General features: G+C 46.0%; 1 protein-coding gene across 1 annotated transcript in view; it reads right to left on the bottom strand.

The window, feature by feature from the left end:
* Nucleotides 1-14,275, bottom strand: part of mrpl37 (mitochondrial ribosomal protein L37) — a 50,037-nt gene that overhangs the window by 8,623 nt on the left and 27,139 nt on the right. Inside the window, exons 3-5 of the mRNA XM_072511327.1 lie at nt 11,688-11,803; nt 1,952-2,137; nt 1,461-1,615 (exon numbers count right to left, since the gene is read on the bottom strand). Of these exons, the coding sequence (XP_072367428.1) occupies nt 1,461-1,615; nt 1,952-2,137; nt 11,688-11,803 (457 nt within the window). The remainder of the gene's footprint in view (nt 1-1,460; nt 1,616-1,951; nt 2,138-11,687; nt 11,804-14,275) is intronic.

The following is a 14,275-nucleotide window of genomic DNA, read 5'->3' as shown; positions in this document are numbered from 1 at the left end:
CTGCACGTTCTCAGTGTCTGCGTGGGTTTCCTCCGGGTGCTCCGGAAGTCCTGAAAGACGTGCTGTTAGGTAATTTGGACATTCTGAATCCCACTCCGTGTACCCGAACAGGCGCCGGAATGTGGCGACTAGGGGTTTTTCACAGTAACTTCATTGCAATGTTAATGCAAACGTACTCGTGACCATGAAAGATTTTTTAAAAAAAGGTTAGGTGGGGTACTGGGAAAGGACGTGGCCCTATGTAGGGTGCTCTACCTAGAACACCCCTGTTCTCCCCTGTGTTTGTTTGTCTTGTGTGGGTGTGCCTCTCTCTCTATATAATATATATATATTTATATATAATATGAAAGAGAGAGAAGAGAAAGAAAAGAGAGAGTGAGTGTGAGTCAGACAGACAAGTTAAAGTTATTGTTTTTGTTTACCAATTCTCCTTTGTACTTTTTATGTTCAAATTCCTCCCTTATGTTAAGGCAACATCCGTCATATATCTCCTTTTCTGCTGCAGCCTACTAACTTCTTCATCAAGGAAGCTTTGGTTGCCCTCCCTTTCCCTCTTGTGGCAGTGTACCTAGACTATACTCAACTCCTTTTTAAAAATAAATTTAGAGTACCCAATTTATTTTTCCAATTAAAGGCAATTTAGCATGACCAATCCACCTACCTGCACATCTTTGGATTGTGGGGGTGAGACCCACGCAGACACGGGGAGAATGTGCAAACTCTCCAGTCTCCACACGGACAGTGACCCGGGGCCAAAATTGAACCTGGGTCCTCAACGCTGTGAGGCAGCATGCTAACCACTGCACCACCCTGCCGCTTCTCTATTCCACCCATTTCGTTCTCGAGGACTAGATCCAGCATTGTCCCCTTCCTCACTGGGCAGGAAGCACACTGATTGAAAACATTTCTCCTGAACACTTCAGAAATTTCTACTTTTTTGTTTTTAGTATAATCATTGCCCAGTCAATATTGGGTAATTAAAGTCTCCCACAATCACCACTCTAGTTCTTGCACCCCTCCAGTTTATTTGCAAATCGGCTCCACTATGTCCTTACCTTCTTTATAAAAAAAAATTTAGAGTATCCAATTCATTTTTTCCAATTAAGGGGAAATTTAGCGTGGCCAATCAACCTACCCTGCACATTTTTGGGTTGTGGGGGCGAAACCCACGCAAACACGGGGAGAATGTGCAAGCTCCACACGGACAGTGACCCAGAGCCGGGATCGAACCTGGAACCTCGGCGCCGTGAGGCCGCAGTGCTAACCCACTGCACCACCGTGCTGCCACTATCTCCTTCCCTTCTGATTTGTCCACATCCCTGATGCACGATGCAACAACATCCATCACTGTATCATTCCATAACCACTGAGTTAAAGCTGAGCGCATTCCCAAATTCAAGTATGTTTAACGACAAACACATTAAGTATAAAGTAAGTGGAATTTCTACTTCAACACTTACACCATATAGAAGCTTGGCCCTTGCAAGTGCATTTGCAAATGTGAACATGATCATCTTGGCCTTCAGTGGTTCTGGTTTGAACCTTGTCTTATCCGTAGAAGATTCTGCAATATACAGTGTGTGCGCGTGAGGAAAAGGGTACCCTTCACGGAAACCTGTATCAACACAATTAAAAGCAGTGCAAATGGGTGAGAACATTACAGAAAAAGTGCTAACTACAAAAAGAATACTGTTAGGTAAACCCCATTGACTTGTGAATGCTTGAAGTCCCAAAATCAAAATACATATCACAAACAGCATTGAATTAAACTGAACTTTCGAAATAAATTCTCAGATTACACGTTTCTTTTCTGCACCATTTGAGATATTGCTTTTCTTTCTTCATCCCCTTCAAAATCTCATTAACAGCAAAATCAAAGATGATGTGGTCAGTATTTTGCCAATTGAATGCCAATTAAATATGTAAACAGACTATTCTATTAAAAACCCACCTATGTCATTGCGTACTTCATAGACATGTGTTTGCTGCAGGTCAATGTTAGGAGAGATGGGATAGAAGGTTGGGAGGGCATGACTCTCAGTGCTTAATATCTCCTTATTTCCTGCTGCTGCTGGTAAAGGCTGCTTACTACTCAAGAGGATTCCATTTAAACCACAAACCCGGAATATGTCAGACCCTGCAAAGAAAAGGAAATATTTAGTATTGTATGAACTCATCAGCTATAATTTTCCCTCCTCAGTGTTGATTTCTTCAGGGCACTGACTATTTACTGATTCAGCTTCATGAGTGCTAATCGTCTTTAGTCATCTCGTGGGTAAACTGTCCATGCACTAACCTATCATATCATTTGACTGTCAGAAACATCACTGTCAAACGTAATCTCATCCTAACTAATTGCATATGCATTTCCAAAAGAAGTCCAGTTTAACTAGTAAAATGGCAAATTTGAAAAGTTGAATAATATGGAAAATCAACAGCAGGCCCATCAAAAAGAGGACAGATTACAACTTTACGTAGAAATCCTTCCAGAACATTAGTTTCAATTCTGATGATGTTTAGTGGCCTTTTTACTTTTAAATTCAAGTTATAGTTGAACGATAGCTGTTTTTCCAACTGTGCTGTGACCAATAAAATATCTGCCTGATTATGATCAGAATCAGCAAACTCAACACAGGCAGGGGTTCAAACCTGGACATTTTTGGAGATATGGTTTCAACTCCACATCAGAAAATGCATTTGTCAACTGAGCTAGCATGAGGAGACCTGTACTTATCCAATAACTATTGAAAGCTTCTTGTTCAAATTATTAATAATCACTCAGAATCAAACAGGAGAAGAGGCCACCTATTGTGTTGGCTCTATGAAAGAACTGTCCAATTAGTCCCATGGCCCTACTCTTGTCCCATACCCTTCAAATTTTCTTCTTCAAATATATATCCAATTGCTATTTAATTATTTTTGAGTACAGAGTGTTCTGATAAGCCTTTCTCCTTTATAATTGTTTCTCTGGCGTCTGTTGAGGGTTCTGAGCATGTGTGGACTTTGGTGGGGTTTTCAGTCTGCAAGATCTGCAAGCAAGACCGATTTTTACTAGTGCTTCTGTTTTCATAGTTAATATCGTTACTACAGTTCTGCTGAGTTACTCTTATTGTCAAACTTTGTTATGTATTTATATGAAGTTCCTTATTTTACACATTGCATTCGGCTACCTCATTTGTGGCCTCAAGTTACCACAAAAATTCTTCTAAATTCTCAAAGTAATTAACTGATCTAATTGTTTTATTATGTAACTATTGTCATGAGAATGTCACTTTAAGAAATGTTTGTCTGCTCATGTTACTGCAATGGTGTCAGAGTGTGGGTGGAGCTGGGCTGTATGTCAGTTTTTAGTTTCACTTTGAGAAAAGCTTGGGTGTCTGTGTTTTTTTGGTTTTGTTTCAGTGTTGGAGCTGCAGCCAGCCAGAGAAGGTGTAATGTTGTTCTCTCTGCCATGTAAAGACTATGTCTTGATCATTTGGTAAATTCAGTGATAACTGTTCTCAGTAGTGAATTTAAACCTGATATGCTTCTGTTAAAAGTTTTTTTTTTTAAATGTCGTATGGATGTTAAAAGGAAAGCTTAAGGATTACTTAGTGTTGCATTCTATGGGGGTTGTATTTGAATTGATGGTTGCTAAGATGTTCCCTGTATGTTTTAAAAAGGTTAACTTGAGTTCATAGAATAAACATTGTTTTGCTTTATAAAATACTTTTCCATTTCTGCTTTACCACGCCTGTAGAGTGGGCCGTGTGCTCCCCATACCACAATCTATTAAAAGTTGTGGGTCAGGTGAACTCCATGATACACTTTGTGGTTCTCTAAACCCTGGCCCATAACACGGAGAACGGCAAAGGAATGTATAGTTCAAAATTAACTTTTCCTTCGAGATGGCTTATTTTTGCTTTTACCTCAAAGCCTAAATATATTAAATTATATTAAACACAAACGTTAGCTAGCACATTAATCTAATCAGAAAATCAGTTCATGGTATAAAATACTTGTATTTATTTAATTTTTTTAAGAGCATCGCTGCAATACTTCTGAAATACAATTATTGCTGTCAAATATATTTTTGGCAGGGCAAGTTCTCAGGGTTGTTAAGAAAGTTCATGGGGACTTCCAGTGGCGGCGATGAGGGAGTGAGCCGCACATTCGGTGGCTCTCACTCCGGCGGGATTCGAGGACCTGGTTCCCCGGTTTTGCGGGACTGCGGAGCGCTGGAAAGACTGCCACGGAGGTGCTGAGGAACAGGCAGAGCTGCATGGAACCGCGGGAGAGCAGAAAGCAGCGAAAACGGGAGAGGAAAGGACAAAGGCAAGGTGCAGGGGAAGCTGACCCGGGAGCAAAGATGGCAGACCGACGGACCTCGAACCCGGCGATCCAGCAAGCGCTGGAAAACATGTTGCAGGTGATTAAAAAGCAGTTTTGAATAGTTGAAGCGGGATAACTTGGACCCACTTCAGAAGGATCAATTGAACCAGAGATTGGATGCCCAGGACGAAAAAGTTAAGGAGCTGGGGGAGACGGTGGAGGAGCAGGTGGACGCGCAGACGATTGCTGCGCTAGAAGTCGATGGGTTGAAGGAGAGACAGAGAAGACTGCTGGACAGAGTAGAGGAACTGGAAAATAGAGCCCGCAGACAAAATCTGAGGATCATCGGCCTCCCGGAGGGGGCTGAAGGAGCAGATGCCACAGCGTTTGTGGCTGACCTGTTGATGCAGCTGAAGGGGCCTGACGCCTTTCCGTGACCGCCGGAGCTGGAGGGGGCACATAGAGTACAGGCGAGGCAGATGCATCCGGGGGTTCCCCCCCCGCCCGATGGTGATCAGGTTCCACAGGTTTGTGGAGAAGGAGCGGGTATTGCAGTGGGCAAAGAGCGCTAAGAGCAGCACGTGGAATAACAGTGTTCTTCGCATTTATCAGTACCTAAGCCAGGTGGTGGCCAGGCATCAAGCAGCCTTCAAATAAGTTAAGGAGGTGTTATTTAAAAAGCATGTGAAGTTTGGTCTGCTCTTCCCGGCTCGTCTTTGGGTCACACATCAGGGCCAACACCACTACTCCAAGCCCGAAGAAGCGATGGATTTCCCGAGGGATCAGGGGTGGCTCCCGTAAAAGGGACCCACGGACGCATGCTAGGGTCCGAGTGTTATCGTTTGGGGGGATGCCTACTGTGCCTGGACTGACGGTTGACTGTTTACTGCTTCAAAGAAGCCATGTGTTGTATTTTTGGGCAGCTTTTGCCTATGTGGAGCGTGGGGGGGTCCCCCTCTCGTATGCTCTTTTTTTGCTTTTCTCTTTTTTCTGCTGTTGTTGGTACCTTTTGTCGTGTTCTCTGGGTGTGCTGGAGCCTTCATTGTACCATAAAGGTGGCCGGTAAGCAATGGGGATTAAAGATATTGGTTGGAGTTTTTTTACGTCTATGGTTTTTATGTTTGTTTCGGGTGGGTGACATGGGTTAACACTTATCTGTGTACACAGCTGGAACTGTATTGTACCTGGAGCAGCCTCACGGTGCTGTTTCATGTTTCCATCCTGTTTGATCTTTCCCATTTAAGTGAGACTGCTCCAGTGGGTTGGAGTGGGGGGATCGCCTGGCATGTCAGAGGACTAAATGGGCCAGTCAAAAGGGCACGTGTATTCGCGCACTTGCGGGCTCTATAGGCGGACGTAATTATGTTGCAGGAGACACATTTGAAAGTGTCTGACCAGACTAGGTTAAGGAAGGGCTGGATCAGCCAGGTCTTTCACTCGGGCTTGGACTCTAAGTCCAGGGGGGTAGCAATTATGATCAATAAGCAGATTCAATTTGAGGCGGAGGGGGTAATCACAGACAGCGGGGGCAGATTCCTTATGGTAAGGGGCAAGCTGGAGGGGAGGAGAGTGGTGCTGGTGAACATATATGCTCCGAACTGGGACGACGCTGACTTTATTAAAAGAGTGCTGGGGAAGATCCCAGACCTAGACTCACGCAAGTCCGCAATGGAGGTTAGATGTAGGATTGTTGTCGGAGGAGGGGATATGTGAGAGACTGCAGAAGTGTATGCAATATTACTTGCAGGTGAACGATATGGGGGAGGCAGAACTGGGGGTGCTATCCACGAGTAGGGCTGTGGAACAGCTTAGGAAGGCAAGGGGAGTGGTGTATGAGCATGGGGAGAAGGCCAGCAGATTGCTAGTGCTGCAACTCCGGAAGAGGGAGGCGGCCAGGGAAATAAGTAGAGTAGTGGACGGGAAGGGGAGCACGGGAAGGGGAGCAGAGTGGAGGACCCGTCAGGACTGAATAAGCTATTTCGGGACTTTTATAGTAAGCTTTACACATCAGAACCCCCGGAGGAGCCGGAGGAGATGAAACGGTTCCTGGACGGACTAACCTTCCCAAAAGTAGGCGGGGGACTAGTGGACGGGCTGGGGTCCCCGATTAGAGCGGAGGAGGTACTGGGGGGCCTAAAGGCCATGCAGTCGGGGAAAGCCCCGGGAGCGGATGGATACCCAGTAGAGTTTTACAAAAAGTTTTCGGAGATAGTAGGACGGGTCCTGACTAGGGTTTTTAATGAGGCGAGGGACAGGGGGACCCTGCCTCCGACGATGTTGCAAGCCATCATCTCGCTGATATTAAAGCAGGTCAAAGACCCGGAATCCTGCGGGTCATACAGGCCAATCGCCCTGATCAACGTGGACACCAAGCTCCTGGCCAAGGACTGCGTACCGGAGGTGATTGGGGATGACCAACAGGGTTTGTGAAAGGCAGGCAGCTGACAGCCAACTTGAGAAGATTGCTTAATGTGATTATGATGCCCCCGACGGGCAAGGAGGTGGAGGTAGTGGTGACAATGGACGCTGAGAAGGCCTTCGACCGGGTGGAGTGGGACTATTTGTGGGAGATGCTTGGACGGTTTGGGTTCGGGGAGGGACTGGTTAATTGGATCAGACTATTGTACCAGGCCTCAAAAGCTAGCGTAAGGACAAACAGGATAATGTCAGATTACTTCAGACTACATCGCGGGACCAGACAGGGATGCCCACTCTCCCCGTTGCTGTTCGCACTGGCCATAGAACCGTTGGCGATTGCGCTGAGAGCTGCAAAGCGGTGGAAGGTAATGACTGGGAGGGGCGCGGGGGGGTGGAGGAGCACAGGGTCTCTCTCTATGCGGATGACCTGCTCCTGTACGTGTCGGACCCACTGGCCGGGATGGAAAATATACTGGAAATATTGAGGAAGTTTGGCCGGTTCTCAGGGTACAAATTAAATATGGCCAAGAGTGAAATGTTTGTAGTGCAGCCAAGGGGCCAGGAGAATAGGCTGAAGGAGCTGCCATTTAGGCTGGTTGGGGATACAGGTGGCACGAGACTGGGGCAGGTTACACAAGTTAAATTTGGCTACAGTGGTGGAACAAATGAAGAGGGAGTTTTGGAGATGGGATGCACTCCCGCTGTCACTTGTGGGGAGGGTGCAGACGGTAAAGATGAGAATCCTCTCTAGTTTCCTGTTCATCTTCCAGTACCTCCTGATCTTTATCCCACAGTCCTTCTTCAAAAGGACCGGCAAAATCATCATGAGCTTTGTCTGGGCGGGAAAATCCCCGCGGGTGAGGAAGGCGATGCTCGAAAGGAGCCGCAGCGATGGGGGACTGGCATTGCCGAATCTGATCAACTACTACTGGGTGGCTAACATAGCCATGATAAGGAAGTGGATGGTGGGTATGGGGTCCATCTGGGAGCGGGTGAAGGCAGCTTCGTGCAGGGGCACCAGTTTGGCAGCCTTGGTCACGGCTCCCCTACCGCTTGCGCCGGCCAGGTACTCCACCTGCCCGGTAGTGGGGGCGGCCCTGCGGATTTGGGGCCAGTGGAGAAAGCATGCAGGGGAGGTGGGTGCGTCGGTCTAGGCTCCAATTTGTGATAACCATCGATTCGCCCCCCCGGGAGCATGGATGGAAGGTTTCAAACATGGCGGCGGGCGGGGGTGAGGAGGGTGGGCGATATGTTCCTGGAGGGGAACTCTGCGAGTTTGAGGGAGTTGGAGGAGAAAGCTGGGCTGGAAAGGGGAAATAACTTTAGGTACTTACAGGGTGCGGGACTTTGTACGCAGACAGGTTCCATCCTTCCCATGCCTCCCACCAATAGGGATCCAGGACAGAATAGTCTCTGGAGGAGAAGGAGCAGAGGGTAGAGTCTCGGATATTTACAAGGTGTTCATGAAGGGGGAAGAGTCCCAGACGGAGGAACTGAAACTCAAATGGGAGGAGAAGCTCGGCGGGGAGATGGAGGACGGGGTATGGGCGGAAGCCCAGAGTAGGGTAAGCTCAACCGCAACATGTGCCAGGCTCAGCCGGATTCATAGAACATTACAGCGCAGTACAGGCCCTTCGGCCCTCGATGTTGCGCCGACCTGTGAAACCACTCTAAAGCCCATCTACACTATATCCTTATCGTCCATATGTCTATCCAATGACCCCTTAGTGTTGACGAGTCCACTACTGTTGCAGGCAGGGCATTCCACGCCCTTACTACTCTCTGAGTAAAGAACCTACCTCTGGCATCTGTCCTATATCTATCTCCCCTCAATCTCCCCACATTACCATCCGAGGAAAAAGGCTCTCACTGTCCACCCTATCCAATCCTCTGATCATCTTGTATGCCTCAATTAAGTCACCTCTTAACCTTCTTCTCTCTAACGAAAACAGCCTCAAGTCCCTCAGCCTTTCCTCATAAGATCTTCCCTCCATACCAGGCACCATTCTGGTAAATCTCCTCTGCACCCTTTCCAATGCTTCCACATCCTTCCTATAATGCGGCGACCAGAATTGCAAGCAATACTCCAAATGCGGCCGCACCAGAGTTTTGTCCAGCTGCAACATGACCTCATGGCTCCGAAACTCAATCCCTCTACCAATAAAAGCTAACACACCGTACGCCTTCTTAACAACCCTCTCAACCTGGGTGGCAACTTTCAGGGATCTATGTACATGGACACAGAGATCTCTCTGCTCATCCACACTGCCAAGAATCTTACCATTAGCCTAATACTCTGTCTTCCTGTTATTCCTTCCAAAATGAATCACCTCAGACTTTTCTGCATTAAACTCCATTTGCCACCTCTCAGCCCAGCGCTGCAGCTGATCTATGTTCCTCTATAACTTGTAACATCCTTCCTCACTGTCCACAACTCCACCGACTTTAGTGTCATCTGCAAATTTACTCACCCATCCTTCTAAGCCCTCCTCCAGGTCATTTATAAAAATGACAAACAGCAGTGGCCCCAAAACAGATCCTTGTGGTACACCACTAGTCACTGGACTCTAGTCTGAACATTTCCCATTACCACCCCCCTTTGTCTTCTTCCAGCTAGCCAATTTCTGATCCAAACTGCTAAATCACCCTGAATCCCATGCCTCCGTATTTTCTGCAGTAGCCTACCGTGGGGAACCTCATAAAACGCTTGACTGAAATCCATATACACCACATCAACTGCTTTACCCTCATCCACCTGTTTGGTCACCTTCTCAAATAACTCAATAAGGTTTGTGAGGCACAACCTACCCTTCACAAAACCGTGTTGACTATCTCTAATCAAATTATTCCTTTCCAGATGATTATACATCCCATCTCTTATAAACCTTGCCAAGATTTTGCCCACAACAGAAGTAAGGCTCACTGGTCTATAGTTACCGGGGTTGTCTCTACTCCCCTTCTTGAACAAGGGGACAACATTTGCTATCCTCCAGTCTTCTGGCACTCTTCCTGTAGACAAAGATAACTTTAAGATCAAAGCCAAAGACTCAGCAATCTCCTCCCTAGCTTCCCAGAGAATTCTAGGATAAATCCCATCCGGCCCAGGGGACTTATCTATTTTCACACTTTCCAGAATTGCTAACACCTCCTCATGAACCTCAAGCCCTTCTAGTCTAGTAGCCTGAATCTCAGTATTCTCCTCGACAACATTGTCTTTTTCCTGTGTGAATACTGAAAAAATATTCATTTAGTTTAAGGTCGTTCACCGGGCCCACATGACAGTGGCTCGAATGAGCAAATTCTTTGGGGTAGAGGACAACTGCGCTAGATGTGTGGGGGGACCAGCAAACCACGTTCACATGTTTTGGGTATGCCCTAAGCTTAGGGGGTACTGGGAGGAATTTGAGAGGGTCATGTCCCGGGTGCTGAAAACAAGGGTGGTGATGAGTCCAGAGGTGGCAATTTTCGGGGTTTCGGAAGACCCAGGAGTCCAGGGGGAGAAAGAGGCCGATGTTGTGGCCGTTGCTTCCCTGATAGCCCGGCGGCGAATACTGCCTGCATGGAGAGACTCAAAACCCCTGAAGACTGAACTATGGCTTTCGGACATGTCAAGTTTTATGGGTATGGAAAAAATTAAGTTCGCCTGAAGGTGGCAACCATTCATCGACTTCTTCGTGGGAGAGTGAACGTCAGTGGGGCGGGGAAGAGATTAGAGTAGAGTAGGAGGGATAAATAGGCGTGTAGTGTCTATGGGAGAGGTGCGGGTATGTGCATTATGGTTTGGTTGAAGTGTTGGTTTTCCGTTGATGTTTGCATATTTCTGTAATCTGTAACTGTTTACAATGCCAAAAAATACCTCTATAAAATGGTTTGTTAAAACAAAAGAAGAAAGTTCATGGGATACTTAACTTTATAAATATCATTAATCAGTTGCTTGGCCTTAGCTGGATTCTGGGCACCATACTTTAGGAAGGACGTCAAGGCCTTAAAGGGAGTATAGAGGAGGTTATCAGGGAGATACCAAATATGAGGGACTCCAGTTATTTGGAGAGATTGGAGAAACTGGGATTGTTGTCCTTCGAATAGAAAAGGTTAACGGGTGACTAATAAAGGTAAAAGACTAACATTTATAATCGCACTTTCATGACTACCAGATGCCTCAAGCACTCTACAGCCAATTAGTATTTTCCTTTGAAGTGCAATCACTGTTGTAATGTAGGAAACATGCAGCCTATTTGCTCAGCAAGCTCCCATAAACAGTTATCTGGTAATGACCACATTGTTTTGTGGTGTTGATTGAGGGATAAATACCAGCCAGGAAACTTGGATAACTTCCCCGCTCCTCTACAAACGATCATGGAATATTTCACATTCACCTAAACGGGAAGATGGGGCCTTAGTTTAATGCTTCACCCAAATCATGACACCTCAAAGTGCAGCTCTCCCTCAGCACTACATTGGAGTGTCAGTCTCATCTTTTTGTACTCAAACCGGATGCTAAAGACAAGTGTGTTACCAACTGAATCTCAGCTGACCCTCAAAATAAGACATTCAAAAAATTAGGGATTTTGTTCAGCCAAGTAGGCAGAAAATAACTAAAGGTCATAGATTAAGACTGAAAGGGAAATGAGGAGGAAATGATTGTCCCCACAAAGGGCTATTGAGATGTGGAGGCACACAACCTGAAATAATGGAGGAAGCAGATTTCATTAGCACTTCAAAAGGCAGTTTGACATGTACCTGTAAAGGACTAGGTTGCAAGGACTAAATTGGACAGTTCTTTCAAAGCGCATGATGGCTGAATAGCCTCTGTGCTTAAAATTCTATGGTTATATAATTCTAGCAGGCAAAAACAGATTCTGAAAGTGTACAGACTGATCATGGGCATTACCAGTGAAGGAGAATGGGTAAAGACATCTGTACATATTACTACTTCATCAGAAGTAATACTGACTAACCTCTCTCCCATATTGTAGCCACTCGATAATTTTCAGCCAGCATCCGGTTTCCAAGAGTGGGAAATCGAGGCTGCATAATCCTGCATAAGTGTAAGAGGTCCTGCAACAGCACAGGGCTGAAAAGAAAAAACACCAAAAAAAAACATTAACAAGGAAACTCTCAGAGCAGCAGGGTGGCGCAGTGGTTAGTACTGGGACCACGGCGCTGAGGACCCGTGTTCGAATCCCGGCCCTGGGTCACTGTCCGTGTGGAGTTTGTACATTCTCCCTGTGTCTGCGTGGGTTTCACCCCCTCAACCCAAAGATGTGCAGGGTAGGTGTATTGGCCATGCTAAATTGCCCCTTAATTGGAAAAAAATAATTGGGTACTCTAAATTTATTTTTAAAAAAACAAGGAAACTCTCTTTTTCTCCCCCTCCATTTTGTAAGAACAAAGATTAGTACAGCACTGGAACAGGCCCTTCAGCTCGCCACACCTGCGCCGATGAGGATGCCTGTCTAAAATAAAACCTTCTGCACTTCCGGGGTCTGTATCCCTCTATTCCCATCCTTTTCATGTATTTGTTGAGAAGCCCCTTTAAACAGCGCTATCGCATCTGCTTCCACCACCTCCCCCAGCAGCATGTTCCACGCACTCACTGCCCTCTGTGTAAAATACTTATCTCGTGCATCTCTAAACTTTCCCCCTCCCACATCTCCTCTAAACATTCCCCCCCTCACATCTTAAACCTACGTCCCCTAGTAATGGACTTTTCCACCCTGGGAAAAAGCATTCTGACTATCCACTCTGTCCATGCCACTCATAATTTTGTAAACCTCTATCAGGTTGCCCCTTAACCTCCGTTATTCCAGTGAAAACAATCAGAGTTTACCCAACCTCTCCTCATTGCCAATACCCTCCAGACCAGGCAGCATCCTGGTGATCCTCTTCTTTATCCTCTCCAAAGCATCCACATCTTTCTGGTCGTGTGGTGACTAGAATTGTACACAATATTCCAAATGTGGCTGCAGCTTGATTTGCAACTTTTTATACTCAATGCCCTGACCGATGAAGGCAAGCATGCCGTATGCCTTCTTGACTACCTTATCCACCTGCGTTGCCACTTTCAGTGACTGTGGACCTGTATGCCGAGGTCTCTCTGCCTGTCAATGCTCCAGAGGGTTCTGCCACTTACTGTACAATTCCCACCTGCATTACGCCTTCCAAAATGCATTCCCTCACATCTGCCTGGATAAACTCTATCTACCATTTCTCCACCCAAATCTCCAACTGGTTTATATCCTGCTGTATCCTCTGACAATCCTCTTCACTATCCACAACTCCACCAATCTTTGTATTAGTTTATACTCCCAAGATCAAGTATATCCAGTCAGCTGAAGAGTTAAAGCTTCCTCCACACTCTTCCAAACTCAAAATAGCACCTTGAATTAGATCGTGAAATGTTACACTTGCAACATAAGTTATGTTTAGGATCTCATTGCATGTTTAACAATCTCTGTGCCAACTAAGGAATACATTTGTGCTGTGGACTCTGTTAACAATCAGAATGAAACAAAGAAACTTATTCTACACAGCCTTCAAGCTCGCAGAGTTTATTGAGTCAGATATTAGCCATGGCTCATTAGTAGACACTCTGGTCTGAGACAGTTGTGGGTTCAAGTCTCATATTAAAAAGTTGAGCATAAAAATCGAGGCTGACATTCCAGAGTAATACAATAAAATGCAGCATCATTAGATCATCTCTCTATCTCCTTTCTCAATATTTCCTTCTTTCCTCTCATTTCCAACTCTCACTCCCTTCCCACTGTCTCTCTCCAGAGTGTGGACTCTTTCCTGACAGTCAGCAAGGGCCTAGCCCCTGAGGGTGGTGGTGGCGGCACTCCCTCTTCCCAGTCTGGGTCACTCATATTTCACCCAGTTGATGGACGTCAGCTTCCGTCCCATGCCCTGTATTGCTGCTCCCAAATTTCTGGCCTCGCTCTTTCCCCACAGCCTGGGAGTCTGGTGACTGCATCACAACATAGGAGCAAGGAGCAGAAGTAGGCAATTCAGACTTCGAGCCTGCTCCGCCATTCAAACAGATAACAAATCTCAAATCCACCTCCCACTGTCGTGTTAGGTGCACTGGTCTAACACTGGCTGCAACTGGATGCAGCTTAGATCAGAAAGATACTCCAGACCTTGAAGTTAGTTCAATCAGGTTTATTGAACTAATAGCACAGTTAGCATAGTTCTCTGCGAGTTCGACTCTCTGCTAACTTCAGTGTGGTTACTATGTCTGACTGAACCAGACTAGCTCTTAGTCACGTGGTGGAGGTGCGAGATTGTAACAACACCCTTGACTGACTTTCTAGATGTTCATCAGTGGAAAGAGGTGGCGTGTGAGTGCCTGGTGTCTTTTACAGTCAGATTCCACCCGTGTGTCCTGCCTGCTTATTGGTCATGTCCTGTTCTCGGTGTCCATTAGCTACTCGTCTGTATATCATTATGTGTGTGGCTGCCTATCATGACATCTCCCTTTTTAAAAAATATATGTTTGGATGATATATATGTGAACGTATTTACAAGAATAGGCCAATATTAACAT

The sequence above is a fragment of the Scyliorhinus torazame genome, chromosome 7 (genome assembly GCF_047496885.1).
Source record: "Scyliorhinus torazame isolate Kashiwa2021f chromosome 7, sScyTor2.1, whole genome shotgun sequence".
Taxonomy (NCBI): domain Eukaryota; kingdom Metazoa; phylum Chordata; class Chondrichthyes; order Carcharhiniformes; family Scyliorhinidae; genus Scyliorhinus; species Scyliorhinus torazame.
Note: the sequence above shows the minus strand (reverse complement) of the source record. Positions and strands in the feature narration are given on the sequence as shown.